This window comes from Salmo salar, chromosome ssa17 (genome assembly GCF_905237065.1).
Source record: "Salmo salar chromosome ssa17, Ssal_v3.1, whole genome shotgun sequence".
NCBI lineage: Eukaryota > Metazoa > Chordata > Actinopteri > Salmoniformes > Salmonidae > Salmo > Salmo salar.
Window position 1 is genome coordinate 85,002,278 of NC_059458.1, and position 23,370 is coordinate 85,025,647.

The 23,370-nt window shown below is 47.5% G+C and overlaps 1 protein-coding gene across 1 annotated transcript in view; it reads right to left on the reverse strand.

Moving 5' to 3' along the window:
• The window catches only part of LOC106598741 (coiled-coil domain-containing protein 146-like), a 77,638-nt gene that overhangs the window by 2,964 nt on the left and 51,304 nt on the right, over positions 1 to 23,370 (reverse strand). The window contains 5 exon segments of the mRNA XM_045698675.1: positions 735 to 836; positions 3,469 to 3,606; positions 3,991 to 4,119; positions 15,989 to 16,217; positions 16,815 to 16,963. Of these exon segments, the coding sequence (XP_045554631.1) occupies positions 735 to 836; positions 3,469 to 3,606; positions 3,991 to 4,119; positions 15,989 to 16,217; positions 16,815 to 16,963 (747 nt within the window).

The following is a 23,370-nucleotide window of genomic DNA, read 5'->3' on the forward strand; positions in this document are numbered from 1 at the left end:
TGGCTACAGGGATCTACAGTATAATCCTTAGACTTGACCTTAGCCTGGTCCCAGTTGGCTACAGGGATCTACAGTATAATCCTTAGACTTGACCTTAGCCTGGTCCCAGTTGGCTACAGGGATCTACAGTATAATTCTTAGACTTGACCTTAGCCTGGTCCCAGTTGGCTACAGGGATCTACAGTATAATTCTTAGACTTGACCTTAGCCTGGTCCCAGTTGGCTACAGGGATCTACAGTATAATTCTTAGACTTGACCTTAGCCTGGTCCCAGTTGGCTACAGGGATCTACAGTATAATCCTTAGACTTGACCTTAGCCTGGTCCCAGTTGGCTACAGGGATCTACAGTATAATTCTTAGACTTGACCTTAGCCTGGTCCCAGTTGGCTACAGGGATCTACAGTATAATTCTTAGACTTGACCTTAGCCTGGTCCCTGTTGGCTACAGGGATCTACAGTATAATTCTTAGACTTGACCTTAGCCTGGTCCCAGTTGGCTACAGGGATCTACAGTATAATTCTTAGACTTGACCTTAGCCTGGTCCCAGTTGGCTACAGGGATCTACAGTATAATTATTAGACTTGACCTTAGCCTGGTCCCTGTTGGCTACAGGGATCTACAGTATAATCCTTAGACTTGACCTTAGCCTGGTCCCAGTTGGCTACAGGGATCTACAGTATGGGTCCAGCAGGCTAGGAAATGCTGGTCAATCTAAAAGAGTCTCCTGTTTACCTGCTGCAGGGTCATGGCGCTGGCTTGGCGCATCGACAACTCAGACACCACGGCCATCATCCTCCTGGTTGACTCCTTGATACGGCCCTGCAACTCATTCACCTGAGAGAGAGGAGACGGGGTTGGTTAACGCACAGACAGCCTGACAGACTGACAGATAGACAGCCAGACTGACATGATATTTGAAAAGACAGCGTTTCTCTAGCCGGCGGGGTAGTTGAGAACATGTTCTACTAGCCTGGTCTGAACAGTACTAGCCTTTGGCTAGCGGGCTACATTCATTTCCATTCCTGCCTCCAATACACACACAACATGTATATACTCAGACATACTCAGTCACCCAATAATGCACTCAATCTAATATCTAACATCCTCCAGATCAAACTAATATCTAACATTCTCCAGATCAAACTGATATCTAACATCCTCCAGATAAACTAATATCTAACATCCTCCAGATAAAACTAATATCTAACATCCTCCAGATCAAACTGATATCTAACATCCTCCAGATCAAACTGATATCTAACATCCTCCAGATCAATCTAACATCCTCCAGATCAAACTGATATCTAACATCCTCCAGATCAAACTGATATCTAACATCCTCCAGATCAAACTGATATCTAACATCCTCCAGATAAACTAATATCTAACATCCTCCAGATAAAACTAATATCTAACATCCTCCAGATCAAACTGATATCTAACATCCTCCAGATCAAACTGATATCTAACATCCTCCAGATCAATCTAACATCCTCCAGATCAAACTGATATCTAACATCCTCCAGATAAACTAATATCTAACATCCTCCAGATCAATCTAACATCCTCCAGATCAAACTGATATCTAACATCCTCCAGATAAACTAATATCTAACATCCTCCAGATAAAACTAATATCTAACATCCTCCAGATCAAACTGATATCTAACATCCTCCAGATAAACTAATATCTAACATCCTCCAGATAAAACTAATATCTAACATCCTCCAGATCAAACTGATATCTAACATCCTCCAGATAAACTAATATCTAACATTCTCCAGATCAAACTGATATCTAACATCCTCCAGATAAACTAATATCTAACATCCTCCAGATCAAACTAATATCTAACATCCTCCAGATCAAACTGATATCTAACATCCTCCAGATAAAACTAATATCTAACATCCTCCAGATCAAACTGATATCTAACATCCTCCAGATCAAACTAATATCTAACATCCTCCAGATCAATCTAACATCCTCCAGATAAACTAATATCTAACATCCTCCAGATAAAACTGATATCTAACATCCTCCAGATAAACTAATATCTAACATCCTCCAGATCAAACTAATATTTTACATCCTCCAGATCAAACTAATATCTAACATCCTCCAGATAATCTAATATCTAACATCCTCCAGATCAAACTGATATCTAACATCCTCCAGATAAACTAATATCTAACATCCTCCAGATCAAACTGATATCTAACATCCTCCAGATCAAACTGATATCTAACATCCTCCAGATCAATCTAACATCCTCCAGATAAACTAATATCTAACATCCTCCAGATCAAACTGATATCTAACATCCTCCAGATCAAACTGATATCTAACATCCTCCAGATAAAACTGATATCTAACATCCTCCAGATAAACTAATATCTAACATCCTCCAGATAAACTGATATCTAACATCCTCCAGATCAAACTGATATCTAACATCCTCCAGATAAACTAATATCTAACATTCTCCAGATCAATCTAATATCTAACATCCTCCAGATCAAACTGATATCTAACATCCTCCAGATAAACTAATATCTAACATCCCCCAGATCAATCTAACATCCTCCAGATAAACTAATATCTAACATCCCCCAGATAAACTGATATCTAACATCCTCCAGATCAAACTGATATCTAACATCCTCCAGATCAAACTGATATCTAACATCCTCCAGATAAACTGTTATCTAACATCCTCCAGATAAACTAATATCTAACATCCTCCAGATCAATCTAACATCCTCCAGATAAACTGATATCTAACATCCCCCAGATAAACTGATATCTAACATCCTCCAGATCAAACTGATATCTAACATCCCCCAGATAAACTGATATCTAACATCCTCCAGATAAACTGATATCTAACATCCTCCAGATCAAACTGATATCTAACATCCCCCAGATAAACTGATATCTAACATCCCACAGATAAACTGATATCTAACATCCTCCAGATCCCAGAGCCTCAGTTTGGCATGCTGGCTGCTGGGGCCCAGTGAGGTTATCTAAGCGTGCTGAGAGGATTTGCCTCAGAGTGCACAGCAACTTTGGCTCATTGGCTGTGTGTGTGTAACATGACTCATTGGCTGTGTGTGTGTAACATGGCTCATTGACTCATTGAGATAACTAACAGCCTTGGCCTGGTGGGCAGGTGATACTTCATCCAGGAGACACTGGGCTGGGCCCTGCAGGGAGTCGGGGTGAGAGGGCAGTCAGTCTGCTAGGCTGCACCAGGCACATGTAGCCACCACGCTCCAAGATCCTCTACCCCGACTGTGAGTGTGTGAATGGATGAGTTTGGCAGTAGATGCCTTCTTGGCTGCTTCCTTGTGTGTGTGTGTGTGTGTGTGTGTGTGTGTGTGTGTGTGTGTGTGTGTGTGTGTGTGTGTGTGTGTGTGTGTGTGTGTGTGTGTGTGTGTGTGTGTGTGTGTGTGTGTGTACCTTCTTGGCTAGCTGCAGTGTGTCCTGCTTGCCGTTCTCGGCCTTAGCTCTGATTCGCTGAGAAAGCCGGGTCACCTGCTCAAACACCAAGTCCTTCTCCAGGAGCAGCTCTTCCCGCTCCGCCAAGCCAACCTCCAACTGAACACACACACACACACACACACACACACACACACACACACACACACACACACACACACACACACACACATACACACACACACACACACACACACACACACACACACACACACACACACACACACACACACACACACACACACACACACACACACACACATTAACATGAGACAGCTTCAACCTCAATCAATTATAACGACGGGATATGATTAATTGGTGGTAATCTTGATTGATGACTTCCCCTTCCCTCAAGAAAGAAAAGTGGCATAGTTTGTGTTCTTAGTCTCCTTCAGATACACTGACCGTTTAGACTCAGACCTACCCACTGTTCTGAAATCTGCCTGCATGACTGTAAAGCAGCTTCAGTACTGTAGGCTTTACCTGTTCTATCTTCTGGATGAGTTCAACAGGAGATGGGTCGTTCCCCTCCAGCTCTCTGGCCCTGTTCTCCTGTCCTGAATCCTCCAAGGCCTTCTCTAGCTCCAACATACGCTCCTTACACTCTGACAGCTACAGGACAGGGAAGAGAGGAGACAGAAGAGAGGAGGCGGAAGAGAGGAGACAGAAGAGAACAGAGGAGAAGAGACAGAAGAGAGGAGACAAGAGAAGAGAGGACAAGAGAGGAGAAAAGAAGGGAGGAGAAAAGAAGGGAGGAGAAGAGATGAGAGGAGAGGAGAAGAGAGGAGATAAGTCAACTTTTATTATCCATGAGAATATTCCAGAGACCATTGGAGGCTGCTGAGGGGAGGACAGCTCATAATAATGGCTGGAACGGAGCGAATGGAATGGCATCAAACACTTGGAAACCATGGAAACCATGTGTTTGATGTATTTGATACCATTCCACCGATTCCGGTCCAGCCATTACCACAAGCCTGTCCTCCCCAATTAAGGTGCCACCAACCTCCTGTGTCAGAGACCAACTTGACCTCACAATCATGTAAATTGTGTTGGGATGATGTGTTAGACAACACCATGATAGAAGTCAATATGGTTTGTTTCAGCATGACGAGCAGCTAAACAGATACACTAGGCTTCCTTTCCTGGTAACCATTATATCCTCAATTAGCCTTCATAGGGTTTGTTTCTGCATGATTTGCTGGTTAATGTGAGTTGCAGGTTAATAATGTGTAGGCTTCCTATCCTGGTAACCATTATATCATTTCTCATTATTCACAGAATTACTGTAAATCAGCTGTTGACCCCAGAATGGAGATTTGGGATGTGCACATCTTTCACACAGCCATGGTTTCTACACATGTCCATGCATGAAGCTCCACGTCACGCCACGGTATGAATGAACCCGTCGGGAGACATATCACCACCCTCTCCTTTTGCGTGTGTGATGCACATTCTTTTCCAGTTGAACCTTTCTAATGAAGCAGAGCTGATTGGGAGGAGAAGAGGTCAACAGACAGGAAGAAAAAAGCATCTCCTTTACGTCTTCTCTTCTGCCTTTAATGAAGGAGAGATGATCCTGGCAGGTCTGTGACAGGACGAGTGTAGCTGATCAACTCATGGACTACAGTGGAAGTAACTCGCTCAGAGACAGTCTCACAGTTGCTCTGTCTCCAGTGTCTTCCTGTAATGTGATGTAATGTGTACGTGTTCTACTCTAACAACAGAATGAGATTTTGAAATGCCTCTGGTATTCATAATCAAACTCTGATGGACTAAAAGACGACTGTACTGTAGCCTGAGACCACCCTCAGAGAGAGAGACCGAGAGGAAAGAGAGCTGGAGAAAAAGAGGGAGAGCGCGACAGAGAGAGAACAAGAGAATGTGAGAGTGAGAGATTGGATCTGAGACCAACATTACATTAGAGGCAGATGATTTACTATGAGATTGAATCACTCTGCACACCACCCTCACATCACTCACATCAGTCAGAGAGAGAGACAGAGCTGCATGCTGAGGCCCATACTGGAGGACGTCACTGTCTCACTGCCTGACTGGCTGACAGTGACTGACTGTCTGGTTGGCTAACTGTCTCACTGACTGTCTGACTGTCTGGTTGGTTAACCGTCTCAGTGCCTGACTGACTGTCTGGTTGGCTAACTGTCTCAGTGCCTGACTGACTGTCTGGTTGGTTAACCGTCTCAGTGCCTGACTGACTGTCTGGTTGGCTAACTGTCTCACTGCCTGACTGACTGTCTGGTTGGCTAACTGTCTCACTGCCTGACTGACTGTCTGGTTGGCTAACTGTCTCACTGCCTGACTGACTGTCTGGTTGGTTAACTGTCTCAGTGCCTGACTGACTGTCTGGTTGGCTAACTGTCTCACTGCCTGACTGACTGTCTGGTTGGTTAACCGTCTCAGTGCCTGACTGACTATCTGGTTGGCTAACTGTCTCAGTGCCTGATTGACTGTCTGGTTGGCTAACTGTCTCAGTGCCTGACTGACTGTCTGGGTGGCTAACCGTCTCAGTGCCTGACTGACTGTCTGGTTGGCTAACTGTCTCAGTGCCTGACTGACTGTCTGGTTGGTTAACTGTCTCAGTGCCTGACTGACTATCTGGTTGGTTAACCGTCTCACTGCCTGACTGACTGTCTGGTTGGTTAACTCAGTGCCTGACTGACTGTCTGGTTGGCTAACTGTCTCAGTTCCTGACTGACTGTCTGGTTGGTTAACCGTCTCAGTGCCTGACTGACTGTCTGGTTGGTTAACTGTCTCAGTGCCTGACTGACTGTCTGGTTGGCTAACCGTCTCAGTGCCTGACTGACTGTCTGGTTGGTTAACCGTCTCAATGCCTAACTGTCTTTCTGGTTGGTTAACTGTCACTGCCTGACTGGCTGGTTGGCTAACTGTCACTGCCTGACTGACTGGTTGGCTAACTGTCTCAATGCCTAACTGTCTTTCTGGTTGGCTAACTGTCACTGCCTGACTGGCTGGTTGGCTAACTGTCACTGCCTGACTGACTGGCTGGTTGGCTAACTGTGTCACTGCCTGACTGTCTGTCTGGTTGGCTAACTGTGTCACTGCCTGACTGTCTGTCTGGTTGGCTAACTGTGTCACTGCCTGACTGTCTGTCTGGTTGGCTAACTGTCTCACTGCTTGACTGACTGTCTGGTTGGCTAACTGTCTCACTGCCTGACTGGTTGGCTAACTGTCTCACTGCCTGACTGACTGGTTGGCTAACCGTCTCAATGCCTGACTGACTGTCTGTCTGGTTGGCTAACTGTCTCAATGCCTGACTGTCTGGTTGGCTAACTGTCTCAATGCCTGACTGCCTGACTGGCTGGTTGGCTAACTGTCACTGCCTGCCTGACTGTCTGGTTGGCTAACTGTCTCACTGCTTGACTGACTGTCTGGTTGGCTAACTGTCTCACTGCCTGACTGACTGGTTGGCTAACCGTCTCAATGCCTGACTGACTGTCTGTCTGGTTGGCTAACTGTCTCAATGTCTGTCTGCCTGACTGTCTGGTTGGCTAACTGTCACTGCCTGACTGACTGTCTGGTTGGCTAACTGTCTCACGGCCTGACTGACTGTCTGGTTGGCTAACTGTCTCACTGTCAGGCAGTGTACTGTAAAAAAGTTGAATTGTTTATTTGGAAGCGATTAAAGGTTGCTTCTGGCTTAGGTCAAGGAAAGCTATCCAGAGTGTATATTGAATTTCACACACAAACTTTAATATTTTATACTGTGTGATCTTAAGTGCATTCTAACAACAGACACATTCCCCTCTGAAGTGTAAACAGCCTGAGAATAAGAGACATCTGTTTCACAGTAACACATTGTTGTTTAATGTGATCACATCATGGTGGATCGTGAGTGGATTGTGAACGCTGTTTACTTCCTCTCTGCCAATACCACAATCCCCCTGACTGTCTAAATCACACAGTCTCCCCCTGACTGTCTAAATCATAGTCTCCCCCTGACTGTCTAAATCACACAGTCTCCACCTGACTGTCTAAATCATAGTCTCCCCCTGACTGTCTAAATCACAGTCTCCCCCTGACTGTCTAAATCACAGTCTCCCCCTGACTGTCTAAATCACACAGTCTCAACCTGACTGTCTAAATCACAGTCTCAACCTGACTGTCTAAATCACAGTCTCCCCCTGACTGTCTAAATCACACAGTCTCAACCTGACTGTCTAAATCACAGTCTCCCCCTGACTGTCTAAATCACAGTCTCAACCTGACTGTCTAAATCACAGTCTCCCCCTGACTGTCTAAATCACAGTCTCCCCCTGACTGTCTAAATCACACAGCCTCCCCCTGACTGTCTAAATCACACAGTCTCCCCCTGACTGTCTAAATCACACAGTCTCCACCTGACTGTCTAAATCACACAGTCTCCCCCTGACTGTCTAAATCACAGTCTCCCCCTGACTGTCTAAATCACAGTCTCCCCCTGACTGTCTAAATCACACAGTCTTCCCCTGACTGTCTAAATCACACAGTCTCCCCCTGACTGTCTAAATCACAGTCTCCCCCTGACTGTCTAAATCACACAATCTCCCCCTGACTGTCTACATCACAGTCTCCCCCTGACTGTCTAAATCACACAGTCTCCCCCTGACTGTCTAAATCACACAGTCTCCCCCTGACTGTCTAAATCACACAATCTCCGCCTGACTGTCTAAATCACACAGTCTCCCCCTGACTGTCTAAATCACACAGTCTTCCCCTGACTGTCTAAATCACACAGTCTCCCCCTGACTGTCTAAATCACACAGTCTCCCCCTGACTGTCTAAATCACACAGTCTCCCCCTGACTGTCTAAATCACACAGTCTCCCCTGACTGTCTAAATCACAGTCTCCCCCTGACTGTCTAAATCACACAATCTCCACCTGACTGTCTACATCACAGTCTCCCCCTGACTGTCTAAATCACACAGTCTCCCCCTGACTGTCTAAATCACACAGTCTCCCCCTGACTGTCTAAATCACACAATCTCCGCCTGACTGTCTAAATCACACAGTCTCCCCTGACTGTCTAAATCACACAGTCTTCCCCTGACTGTCTAAATCACACAGTCTCCCCCTGACTGTCTAAATCACACAGTCTCCCCCTGACTGTCTAAATCACACAGTCTCCCCCTGACTGTCTAAATCACACAGTCTCCCCCTGACTGTCTAAATCACACAGTCTCCGCCTGACTGTCTAAATCACACAGTCTCCGCCTGACTGTCTAAATCACACAGTCTTCCCCTGACTGTCTAAATCACACAGTCTCCACCTGACTGTCTAAATCACAGTCTCAACCTGACTGTCTAAATCACAGTCTCCCCCTGACTGTCTAAATCACAGTCTCAACCTGACTGTCTAAATCACAGTCTCCCCCTGACTGTCTAAATCACACAGTCTCCCCCTGACTGTCTAAATCACACAGTCTTCCCCTGACTGTCTAAATCACACAGTCTCCGCCTGACTGTCTAAATCACACAGTCTTCCCCTGACTGTCTAAATCACACAGTCTCCGCCTGACTGTCTAAATCACACAGTCTTCCCCTGACTGTCTAAATCACACAGTCTCCCCCTGACTGTCTAAATCATAAGTCTTCCCCTGACTGTCTAAATCACACAGTCTCCGCTTGACTGTCTAAATCACAGTCTCCCCCTGACTGTCTAAATCACAGTTTCCCCTTGACTGTCTAAATCACACAGTCTCAACCTGACTGTCTAAATCACAGTCTCCCCTTGACTGTCTAAATCACAGTCTCCCCCTGACTGTCTAAATCACACAGCCTCCCCCTGACTGTCTAAATCATAGTCTCCCCTGACTGTCTAAATCACAGCCTCCCCCCGACTGTCTAAATCACACAGCCTCCCCCCGACTGTCTAAATCACACAGTCTTCCCCTGACTGTCTAAATCACACAGTCTCCCCCTGACTGTCTAAATCACAGTCTTCCCCTGACTGTCTAAATCACACAGTCTCCACCTGACTGTCTAAATCACACAGTCTCCACCTGACTGTCTAAATCACACAGTCTCCGCCTGACTGTCTAAATCACACAGTCTTCCCCTGACTGTCTAAATCACACAGTCTCCCCCTGACTGTCTAAATCACACAGTCTCCCCCTGACTGTCTAAATCACACAGTCTCCCCCTGACTGTCTAAATCACACAATCTCCCCCTGACTGTCTAAATCACACAGTCTCCCCCTGACTGTCTAAATCACAGTCTCCCCCTGACTGTCTAAATCACACAGTCTCCACCTGACTGTCTAAATCACACAGTCTCCACCTGACTGTCTAAATCACAGTCTCCCCCTGACTGTCTAAATCACACAGTCTCCCCCTGACTGTCTAAATCACAGTCTCCCCCTGACTGTCTAAATCACACAGTCTCCCCCTGACTGTCTAAATCACACAATCTCCCCCTGACTGTCTAAATCACACAGTCTCCCCATGACTGTCAAAATCACACAATCTCCCCCTGACTGTCTAAATCACACAGTCTCCCCCTGACTGTCAAAATCACATAGCCAACAGCACAGCTGAGGAACAGAGGGGACAGAGGGGTGGTTGGATAGCTGGATGAATGGCTTGACTGATTTATGGATGGAAGGTAACAGAATAGGACAAAACTATGGTAGAATTTCCCACTGTCAGAAAGCAGCTGAGCGGGGATTGGAGAGTTGAGGAGTCTGTCCCAATTCCATCCATACTCTCCAGTGGGCACTGAGAGCCCTGTGAGACTTGGGGCCATAAGAAGCCATTGCCCCTTAGTTATTGGGGCCAGGTTCCAGAATCCAGACAGAGACATTGGGGCCATCAGGGGCCATCCACTGCCTGTTGGTCATTATGGACGGATTCCAGTAAAGAGCAGTGGGCCAATGACACCCCAACCCAGGCCTCAACCCTTGCTCCGGACCCGGCTCCAATACTGGCCTGTCTGGCTTGTAGACAGAGAGAAGAATGTCTCTATAAAAGTGCCAGGTTATGGAACGACAAAGGTCACCTATTCAGCCGAGGAACAACCGAGGCATGGAATCCTAGAACAGTTCTGAATTCATTCACCCTTAGTAAAAAGCTAACTACAGTAACTAAGAGCAATAGATGACGTCAGGAAATTAAAGCTCAAATACCACCTGTCTGATGAGGCAACAGAGGTTGTCTCTCTCAGACTTACCCTTTGTGACAGTGTTTGGGTTATATGATCGGTTACATTGGCACTGTAGCTAATGAGCCTCCTCTCTAACCCAGTGGTATTCAAAGTCAGGGTTGCAACCCCTAGTGGGGTCATGGTGGAACTGCAGTGGTCCCCCCCCCCAAAAAATATATATAATAGTACAGATTATTGTTATACGTTTTTGAAAAATATTACTTATTGAGTAAAAGTATTTATTGGTTTCTTTTAATTTTGATAAGAAAATACAATGAATTTAAGGTTATTTGTTGATATAAAAATCTAAATGTACAGATTTTAAGGTTTAAGATTTGGCCCAGGATGGAGTCGCGAGAAATTCTGGCTGAAAAAATGGGATCCCGCTGAATTTTTTGAATAGCATTGCTCTAACCATTTGAGCACTGAACATCACAGGAGGATGGTGAAGGGAGGACGGCTCATAATAATGCCAGGAATGGAGAGAATGGAATGGTATTAAACACAAGGAAACCATGGAAACCCTGTGTTTATTGGATTTGATACCATTCCATTCAATCCGTCCAGCCCATCCTCTGATTTAGAGTGCCACCAGCCACCAGTGCTGAGCTACTGAATCCATTAAAGATATGCACCGGAACTTTGGTGACTAGTAAATACCTTTTAAACCACCCGCTTTGGGCCGGATGTGTCAATGTGTAGTTCATACATGCACAATCTATGAGCAGATACTCTCTTAAATAGCCACGAAAGCGACTGTTTTCTGGAAGCTGTGCTGTGCCATTTTCCCTACATTTTCCCCCCATGTGGGCCAGACCCTTAAGCAAATCGAGTTTCAGCCAATGAGCTTCAGCCCTGCGCCATTTGAGTGACGCACACACAACAGAGCGAGAGAGAGAGAGCAAAGACGTGGTGCACATATCTGCACATATGTGACGTAGTACCACTTTTGGCTCGTGAGTGCTACTTTCAAAACTGCTGGATAAAAAGTATACAAAAGTAGCGGAGAATCTCTTTAAGTGGCTTTTCTCTAGGGTGTCCTTGTCTGGTCCCTACTGGCATATGGTGTCATGGAGAAGCTATCTGAGGAGGCATATAGTCAGCTACCCATTAGGCTACAGTACTCTCCAGTCAGAGATGTTGACAAGGGCAGCCATGTTGCCGTACGACAGTAACGTTCAAAAGTGTCAGTTGGGTTGAATGTTTACATCAAACACTTACATGTGGAAGTAATTTATATATTATAAAAACAATGTTTAGACATATCACTGCACAAATGGGGCACATTTCAGTGGAAGAGTTTATGGCTACATCTCAAATGGGACCCTATTCCCTATATAGTGCACTACATTTGACCAGAGCCCAGGATACTATATAGGGAATAGGCAGCCATTTGGGATGCATCCCAAGTCTCTGAGAACATTTCTCTGAACTGACAGGACTATAAGAACCTATAAAGGTGAGGAGAGACTGGAGTGACTCACCAGGCATCAATATTTACAGCATGAATTCCATTATACACACCTTTCTGTGTGTTATGTTTAGCTAAAGACTAGGAGGTACAACAAGGGACTTTAGATATACGTCTCCTTAGTAGGGGCCTTTCTTTGAGTCCTGACAGTGTTAAAGAGTCTGTGTAGTCCAACATTAAGATATACTGGGGATATCAACGAGCAGTCAGTGCATGGGAAACTCTGAAATAAACATCATATTGTCCATCTAGGCTCTGGTTAAAAGTAGAGGAAAACGTGAGGACTTGAATCAACCTGCTCTAAATCAAGTCAGGCCAGAGTTAGCAACCAGTTCTCAGAGGTTCCTATCCACTTCCTCCCGTCTGATGCTGTCATTCCTACCCGCCCTTTGACTGACAGTCCAGTGTTATCTGACGTCAGACAACAGGGTCGTATTCATAAGGCACTAAACGGAAGAAAACTGACTGAAACAGGGACTAGCTGAACAGGGAGGAACTAGCTGAACAGGAAGGGACTAGCTGAACAGGGAGGGACTAGCTGAACTGGGAGGGACTAGCTGAACTGGGAGGGACTAGCTGAGCTGGGAGGGACTAGCTGAACAGGGAGGAACTAGCTGAACTGGGAGGGACTAGCTGAGCTGGGAGGGACTAGCTGAACTGGGAGGAACTAGCTGAACAGGAAGGGACTAGCTGAACAGGGAGGAACTAGCTGAACTGGGAGGGACTAGCTGAGCTGGGAGGGACTAGCTGAACAGGAAGGGACTAGCTGAACAGGGAGGAACTAGCTGAACTGGGGGGGACTAGCTGAGCTGGGAGGGACTAGCTGAACTGGGAGGAACTAGATGAACAGGGAGGGACTAGCTGAACAGGGAGGGACTAGCTGAACTGGGAGGGACTAGCTGAACTGGGAGGGACTAGCTGAGCTGGGAGGGACTAGCTGAACAGGAAGGGACTAGCTGAACAGGGAGGGACTAGCTGAACAGGGAGGGACTAGCTGAACTGGGAGGGACTAGCTGAACAGGGAGGGACTAGCTGAACAGGGAGGGACTAGCTGAACTGGGAGGGACTAGCTGAACAGGGAGGGACTAGCTGAACAGGGAGGGACTAGCTGAACTGGGAGGGACTAGCTGAACAGGGAGGGACTAGCTGAACAGGGAGGGACTAGCTGAACTGGGAGGGACTAGCTGAGCTGGGAGGGACTAGCTGAACAGGAAGGGACTAGCTGAACAGGGAGGGACTAGCTGAACAGGGAGGGACTAGCTGAACTGGGAGGGACTAGCTGAACAGGGAGGGACTAGCTGAACAGGGAGGGACTAGCTGAACTGGGAGGGACTAGCTGAACAGGGAGGGACTAGCTGAACAGGGAGGGACTAGCTGAACAGGGAGGGACTAGCTGAACTGGGAGGGACTAGCTGAACTGGGAGTGACTAGCTGAACAGGGAGGGACCAGCTGGACATGGAGGGACTAGGTGAACTGGGAGGGACTAGCTGAACAGGGAGGGACTAGCTGAACAGGGAGGGACTAGCTGAACAGGGAGGGACTAGCTGAACATGGAGGGACTAGCTGAACAGGGAGGGACTAGCTGAACTGGGAGGGACTAGCTGAACAGGGAGGGACTAGCTGAACAGGGAGGGACTAGCTGAACAGGGAGGGACTAGCTGAACAGGGAGGGACTAGCTGAACAGGGAGGGACTAGCTGAACTGGGAGGGACTAGCTGAACAGGGAGGGACTAGCTGAACAGGGAGGGACTAGCTGAACTTGGAGGGACTAGCTGAACAGGGAGGGACTAGCTGAACTGGGAGGGACTTGCTGAACAGGGAGGGACTAGCTGAACAGGGAGGAACTAGCTGAACTGGGAGGAACTTGCTGAACAGGGAGGGACTAGCTGAACAGGGAGGGACTAGCTGAACTGGGAGGGACTAGCTGAACAGGGAGGGACTAGCTGAACTGGGAGGGACTAGCTGAACTGGGAGGGACTAGCTGAACTGGGAGGGACTAGCTGAACAGGGAGGGACTAGCTGAACTGGGAGGAACTAGCTGAACTGGGAGGGACTAGCTGAACTGGGAGGGACTAGATGAACTGGGAGGGACTAGCTGAACTGGGAGGGACAAGCTGAACAGGGAGGGACTAGCTGAACAGGGAGGGACTAGCTGAACAGGGAGGGACTAGCTGAACAGGGAGGGACTAGCTGAACAGGGAGGGACTAGCTGAACTGGGAGGGACTAGCTGAACAGGGAGGGACTAGCTGAACAGGGAGGAACTAGCTGAACAGGGAGGGACTAGCTGAACAGGGAGGAACTAGCTGAACAGGGAGGGACTAGCTGAACAGGGAGGGACTAGCTGAACAGGGAGGGACTAGCTGAACAGGGAGGGACTAGCTGAACAGGGAGGGACTAGCTGAACAGGGAGGGACTAGCTGAACAGGGAGGGACTAGCTGAACAGGGAGGAACTAGCTGAACAGGGAGGGACTAGCTGAACAGGGAGGGACTAGCTGAACAGGGAGGAACTAGCTGAACAGGGAGGGACTAGCTGAACAGGGAGGGACTAGCTGAACAGGGAGGGACTAGCTGAACAGGAAGGGACTAGCTGAACAGGGAGGGACTAGCTGAACAGGGAGGAACTAGCTGAACAGGGAGGGACTAGCTGAACAGGGAGGGACTAGCTGAACAGGGAGGGACTAGCTGAACAGGGAGGGACTAGCTGAACAGGGAGGGACTAGCTGAACAGGGAGGGACTAGCTGAACAGGGGAGGGACTAGCTGAACAGGGAGGGACTAGCTGAACAGGAAGGGACTAGCTGAACAGGGAGGGACTAGCTGAACAGGGAGGGACTAGCTGAACAGGGAGGGACTAGCTGAACAGGGAGGGACTAGCTGAACAGGGAGGGACTAGCTGAACAGGAAGGAACTAGCTGAACAGGGAGGGACTAGCTGAACAGGGAGGGACTAGCTGAACAGGGAGGGACTAGCTGAACAGGGAGGGACTAGCTGAACAGGGAGGGACTAGCTGAACAGGGAGGAACTAGCTGAACAGGGAGGGACTAGCTGAACAGGGAGGGACTAGCTGAACAGGGAGGGACTAGCTGAACAGGGAGGGACTAGCTGAACAGGGAGGGACTAGCTGAACAGGGAGGGACTAGCTGAACAGGGAGGGACTAGCTGAACAGGGAGGAACTAGCTGAACAGGGAGGGACTAGCTGAACAGGGAGGGACTAGCTGAACAGGGAGGGACTAGCTGAACAGGGAGGGACTAGCTGAACAGGGAGGGACTAGCTGAACAGGGAGGGACTAGCTGAACAGGGAGGGACTAGCTGAACAGGGAGGGACTAGCTGAACAGGGAGGGACTAGCTGAACAGGGAGGGACTAGCTGAACAGGGAGGGACTAGCTGAACAGGGAGGAACTAGCTGAACAGGGAGGGACTAGCTGAACAGGGAGGGACTAGCTGAACAGGGAGGGACTAGCTGAACAGGGAGGGACTAGCTGAACAGGGAGGGACTAGCTGAACAGGGAGGAACTAGCTGAACAGGGAGGGACTAGCTGAACAGGGAGGGACTAGCTGAACAGGGAGGGACTAGCTGAACAGGGAGGGACTAGCTGAACAGGGAGGGACTAGCTGAACAGGGAGGGACTAGCTGAACAGGGAGGGACTAGCTAAACAGGGAGGGACTAGCTGAACAGGAAGGAACTAGCTGAACAGGGAGGGACTAGCTGAACAGGAAGGAACTAGCTGAACAGGAAGGAACTAGCTGAACTAACCAACAAGAAAAGGTTTGTTTTTTCTTTTTCTGTTGCAAAGCGTTTTGGAACGGTGTGCCTTAGTGAATATGACTCAGGCTTCTAATGTACCTGTATCTGCAGCATGGTGCTCTCTCCCTCCAGTCTCCTCTGGCAGGGCACCAGTTTCCTGCTGAGGGCTGTCTGTCTTTCTTCTTTCTTGGTGATCATCTGCAGGCAGCACGTCTCCTCCTCCAGCGCCTGCATCTCTATGTTACCGTCTCTGATCAGGCCCTCCTGAACATTCACCTTCTCGTAGAAAATACACATCTCCTCCTCACGCTCCAGCAACTGTACCCCTCTGTCAGAGAGAGAGAGAGAGAGAAAAACCCCTGAGAGAGCTACCATATTGTAATGTAGGGATGAGGATCGGTCAAATACCATCAGTAGCCGCCCAATTGCCCACATTGTTCAGCATGGTTGCCTGTAGTTAGTCGTAAGCAGTAGACGTCTTTCCCTATCTGATATGTACAATCTTGGTTGGTGGTCGTGTGGACGGTGTAAACTGATCAACAGAAAGCCAGACTCACCTGTCATTGCGGCTCTGCATGGCTGTGTTTTGGCTCTTCCTCATCTGACAGACAGACTCGACAGACAGCAGACAAACAATAGACTACCAGACTCACCTGTCATTGAAGCTCTGCATGGCTGTTGCTTTCCTCATGAAAGCAGATTGATAGCTCTGCATGGCTGTGTTTTGGCTCTTCCTCATCTGATCGACAGACTCACCTGTCATTGCCGCTCTGCATGGCTGTGTTTTGGCTCTTCCTCATCTGATCGACAGACTCACCTGTCATTGCAGCTCTGCACGGCCGTGTTTTGGCTGTTCCTCTTCGGACAGACAGGCAGACAGACTCACCTGTCATGCGATGCGTGTTCAACACGCAGACAGACTCACCTGTCATTGCGACTCTGCACGGCCGTGTCGTGGCTCTTCCTCATCTGTAGCAGGTTCTGTTCATGGTAGTTGATCATGTGGGTCAGCCGGCCCAGGTTCAGCTTCTGCTCCTCCCTCTTCTGTCTCATCTCATGAAGCACCTGGGTCACCTTGGAGATGGGATCAGAACAGAGAAACATCATAACCCAGGTCACCTTGGAGATGGGATCAGAACAGAGAAACATCATAACCCAGGTCACCTTGGAGATGGGATCAGAACAGAGAAACATCAACTAACCCAGGTCACCTTGGAGATGGGATCAGAACAGAGAAACATCATAACCCAGGTCACCTTGGAGATGGGATCAGAACAGAGAAACATCATAACCCAGGTCACCTTGGAGATGGGATCAGAACAGAGAAACATCATAACCCAGGTCACCTTGGAGATGGAATCAGAACAGAGAAACATCATAACCCAGGTCACCTTGGAGATGGGATCAGAACAGAGAAACATCATAACCCAGGTCACCTTGGAGATGGGATCAGAACAGAGAAACATCATAACCCAGGTCACCTTGGAGATGGAATCAGAACAGAGAAACATCATAACCCAGGTCACCTTGGAGATGGAATCAGAACAGAGAAACATCATAACCCTAACCCAGGTCACCTTGGAGATGGGATCAGAACAGAGAAACATCATAACCCAGGTCACCTTGGAGATGGGATCAGAACAGAGAAACATCATAACCCAGGTCACCTTGGAGATGGGATCAGAACAGAGAAACATCATAACCCAGGTCACCTTGGAGATGGAATCAGAACAGAGAAACATCATAACCCAGGTCACCTTGGAGATGGAATCAGAACAGAGAAACATCATAACCCAGGTCACCTTGGAGATGGGATCAGAACAGAGAAACATCATAACCCAGGTCACCTTGGAGATGGGATCAGAACAGAGAAACATCATAACCCAGGTCACCTTGGAGATGGAATCAGAACAGAGAAACATCACTAACCCAGGTCACCTTGGAGATGGGATCAGAACAGAGAAACATCATAACCCAGGTCACCTTGGAGATGGGATCAGAACAGAGAAACATCATAACCCAGGTCACCTTGGAGATGGGATCAGAACAGAGAAACATCATAACCCAGGTCACCTTGGAGATGGAATCAGAACAGAGAAACATCATAACCCAGGTCACCTTGGAGATGGGATCAGAACAGAGAAACATCATAACCCAGGTCACCTTGGAGATGGAATCAGAACAGAGAAACATCATAACCCAGGTCACCTTGGAGATGGGATCAGAACAGAGAAACATCATAACCCAGGTCACCTTGGAGATGGGATCAGAACAGAGAAACATCATAACCCAGGTCACCTTGGAGATGGGATCAGAACAGAGAAACATCATAACCCAGGTCACCTTGGAGATGGGATCAGAACAGAGAAACATCATAACCCAGGTCACCTTGGAGATGGAATCAGAACAGAGAAACATCATAACCCAGGTCACCTTGGAGATGGAATCAGAACAGAGAAACATCATAACCCAGGTCACCTTGGAGATGGGATCAGAACAGAGAAACATCATAACCCAGGTCACCTTGGAGATGGGATCAGAACAGAGAAACATCATAACCCAGGTCACCTTGGAGATGGGATCAGAACAGAGAAACATCATAACCCAGGTCACCTTGGAGATGGAATCAGAACAGAGAAACATCATAACCCTAACCCAGGTCACCTTGGAGATGGAATCAGAACAGAGAAACATCATAACCCAGGTCACCTTGGAGATGGGATCAGAACAGAGAAACATCATAACCCTAACCCAGGTCACCTTGGAGATGGGATCAGAACAGAGAAACATCATAACCCAGGTCACCTTGGAGATGGGATCAGAACAGAGAAACATCATAACCCAGGTCACCTTGGAGATGGGATCAGAACAGAGAAACATCATAACCCAGGTCACCTTGGAGATGGGATCAGAACAGAGAAACATCATAACCCTAACCCAGGTCACCTTGGAGATGGAATCAGAACAGAGAAACATCATAACCCAGGTCACCTTGGAGATGGGATCAGAACAGAGAAACATCATAACCCAGGTCACCTTGGAGATGGAATCAGAACAGAGAAACATCATAACCCAGGTCACCTTGGAGATGGAATCAGAACAGAGAAACATCATAACCCAGGTCACCTTGGAGATGGGATCAGAACAGAGAAACATCATAACCCAGGTCACCTTGGAGATGGGATCAGAACAGAGAAACATCATAACCCAGGTCACCTTGGAGATGGGATCAGAACAGAGAAACATCATAACCCAGGTCACCTTGGAGATGGAATCAGAACAGAGAAACATCATAACCCAGGTCACCTTGGAGATGGGATCAGAACAGAGAAACATCATAACCCAGGTCACCTTGGAGATGGGATCAGAACAGAGAAACATCATAACCCAGGTCACCTTGGAGATGGAATCAGAACAGAGAAACATCATAACCCAGGTCACCTTGGAGATGGGATCAGAACAGAGAAACATCATAACCCAGGTCACCTTGGAGATGGGATCAGAACAGAGAAACATCATAACCCAGGTCACCTTGGAGATGGGATCAGAACAGAGAAACATCATAACCCAGGTCACCTTGGAGATGGGATCAGAACAGAGAAACATCATAACCCAGGTCACCTTGGAGATGGGATCAGAACAGAGAAACATCATTAACCCAGGTCACCTTGGAGATGGAATCAGAACAGAGAAACATCATAACCCAGGTCACCTTGGAGATGGGATCAGAACAGAGAAACATCATAACCCAGGTCACCTTGGAGATGGAATCAGAACAGAGAAACATCATAACCCAGGTCACCTTGGAGATGGGATCAGAACAGAGAAACATCATAACCCAGGTCACCTTGGAGATGGGATCAGAACAGAGAAACATCATAACCCAGGTCACCTTGGAGATGGGATCAGAACAGAGAAACATCATAACCCAGGTCACCTTGGAGATGGGATCAGAACAGAGAAACATCATAACCCAGGTCACCTTGGAGATGGGATCAGAACAGAGAAACATCATAACCCAGGTCACCTTGGAGATGGAATCAGAACAGAGAAACATCATAACCCAGGTCACCTTGGAGATGGAATCAGAACAGAGAAACATCATAACCCAGGTCACCTTGGAGATGGGATCAGAACAGAGAAACATCATAACCCAGGTCACCTTGGAGATGGGATCAGAACAGAGAAACATCATAACCCAGGTCACCTTGGAGATGGAATCAGAACAGAGAAACATCATAACCCAGGTCACCTTGGAGATGGGATCAGAACAGAGAAACATCATAACCCAGGTCACCTTGGAGATGGGATCAGAACAGAGAAACATCATAACCCAGGTCACCTTGGAGATGGGATCAGAACAGAGAAACATCATAACCCAGGTCACCTTGGAGATGGGATCAGAACAGAGAAACATCATAACCCAGGTCACCTTGGAGATGGGATCAGAACAGAGAAACATCATAACCCAGGTCACCTTGGAGATGGGATCAGAACAGAGAAACATCATAACCCAGGTCACCTTGGAGATGGGATCAGAACAGAGAAACATCATAACCCAGGTCACCTTGGAGATGGGATCAGAACAGAGAAACATCATAACCCAGGTCACCTTGGAGATGGGATCAGAACAGAGAAACATCATAACCCAGGTCACCTTGGAGATGGGATCAGAACAGAGAAACATCATAACCCAGGTCACCTTGGAGATGGAATCAGAACAGAGAAACATCATAACCCAGGTCACCTTGGAGATGGGATCAGAACAGAGAAACATCATAACCCAGGTCACCTTGGAGATGGGATCAGAACAGAGAAACATCATAACCCAGGTCACCTTGGAGATGGAATCAGAACAGAGAAACATCATAACCCAGGTCACCTTGGAGATGGAATCAGAACAGAGAAACATCATAACCCAGGTCACCTTGGAGATGGGATCAGAACAGAGAAACATCATAACCCAGGTCACCTTGGAGATGGAATCAGAACAGAGAAACATCATAACCCAGGTCACCTTGGAGATGGGATCAGAACAGAGAAACATCATAACCCAGGTCACCTTGGAGATGGAATCAGAACAGAGAAACATCATAACCCAGGTCACCTTGGAGATGGGATCAGAACAGAGAAACATCATAACCCAGGTCACCTTGGAGATGGGATCAGAACAGAGAAACATCATAACCCAGGTCACCTTGGAGATGGGATCAGAACAGAGAAACATCATAACCCAGGTCACCTTGGAGATGGGATCAGAACAGAGAAACATCATAACCCAGGTCACCTTGGAGATGGAATCAGAACAGAGAAACATCATAATAACCCAGGTCACCTTGGAGATGGGATCAGAACAGAGAAACATCATAACCCAGGTCACCTTGGAGATGGGATCAGAACAGAGAAACATCATAACCCAGGTCACCTTGGAGATGGGATCAGAACAGAGAAACATCATAACCCAGGTCACCTTGGAGATGGGATCAGAACAGAGAAACATCATAACCCAGGTCACCTTGGAGATGGGATCAGAACAGAGAAACATCATAACCCAGGTCACCTTGGAGATGGGATCAGAACAGAGAAACATCATAACCCAGGTCACCTTGGAGATGGGATCAGAACAGAGAAACATCATAACCCTAACCCAGGTCACCTTGGAGATGGGATCAGAACAGAGAAACATCATAACCCAGGTCACCTTGGAGATGGAATCAGAACAGAGAAACATCATAACCCAGGTCACCTTGGAGATGGGATCAGAACAGAGAAACATCATAACCCAGGTCACCTTGGAGATGGGATCAGAACAGAGAAACATCATAACCCAGGTCACCTTGGAGATGGGATCAGAACAGAGAAACATCATAACCCAGGTCACCTTGGAGATGGAATCAGAACAGAGAAACATCATAACCCAGGTCACCTTGGAGATGGGATCAGAACAGAGAAACATCATAACCCAGGTCACCTTGGAGATGGAATCAGAACAGAGAAACATCATAACCCAGGTCACCTTGGAGATGGGATCAGAACAGAGAAACATCATAACCCAGGTCACCTTGGAGATGGAATCAGAACAGAGAAACATCATAACCCAGGTCACCTTGGAGATGGGATCAGAACAGAGAAACATCATAACCCAGGTCACCTTGGAGATGGGATCAGAACAGAGAAACATCATAACCCAGGTCACCTTGGAGATGGAATCAGAACAGAGAAACATCATAACCCAGGTCACCTTGGAGATGGAATCAGAACAGAGAAACATCATAACCCAGGTCACCTTGGAGATGGGATCAGAACAGAGAAACATCATAACCCAGGTCACCTTGGAGATGGGATCAGAACAGAGAAACATCATAACCCAGGTCACCTTGGAGATGGGATCAGAACAGAGAAACATCATAACCCAGGTCACCTTGGAGATGGGATCAGAACAGAGAAACATCATAACCCTAACCCAGGTCACCTTGGAGATGGGATCAGAACAGAGAAACATCATAACCCAGGTCACCTTGGAGATGGGATCAGAACAGAGAAACATCATAACCCAGGTCACCTTGGAGATGGGATCAGAACAGAGAAACATCATAACCCAGGTCACCTTGGAGATGGGATCAGAACAGAGAAACATCATAACCCAGGTCACCTTGGAGATGGAATCAGAACAGAGAAACATCATAACCCAGGTCACCTTGGAGATGGGATCAGAACAGAGAAACATCATAACCCAGGTCACCTTGGAGATGGGATCAGAACAGAGAAACATCATAACCCAGGTCACCTTGGAGATGGGATCAGAACAGAGAAACATCATAACCCAGGTCACCTTGGAGATGGAATCAGAACAGAGAAACATCATAACCCAGGTCACCTTGGAGATGGGATCAGAACAGAGAAACATCATAACCCAGGTCACCTTGGAGATGGGATCAGAACAGAGAAACATCATAACCCAGGTCACCTTGGAGATGGGATCAGAACAGAGAAACATCATAACCCAGGTCACCTTGGAGATGGGATCAGAACAGAGAAACATCATAACCCAGGTCACCTTGGAGATGGGATCAGAACAGAGAAACATCATAACCCAGGTCACCTTGGAGATGGGATCAGAACAGAGAAACATCATAACCCAGGTCACCTTGGAGATGGGATCAGAACAGAGAAACATCATAACCCAGGTCACCTTGGAGATGGGATCAGAACAGAGAAACATCATAACCCAGGTCACCTTGGAGATGGGATCAGAACAGAGAAACATCATAACCCAGGTCACCTTGGAGATGGAATCAGAACAGAGAAACATCATAACCCAGGTCACCTTGGAGATGGAATCAGAACAGAGAAACATCATAACCCAGGTCACCTTGGAGATGGGATCAGAACAGAGAAACATCATAACCCAGGTCACCTTGGAGATGGGATCAGAACAGAGAAACATCATAACCCAGGTCACCTTGGAGATGGGATCAGAA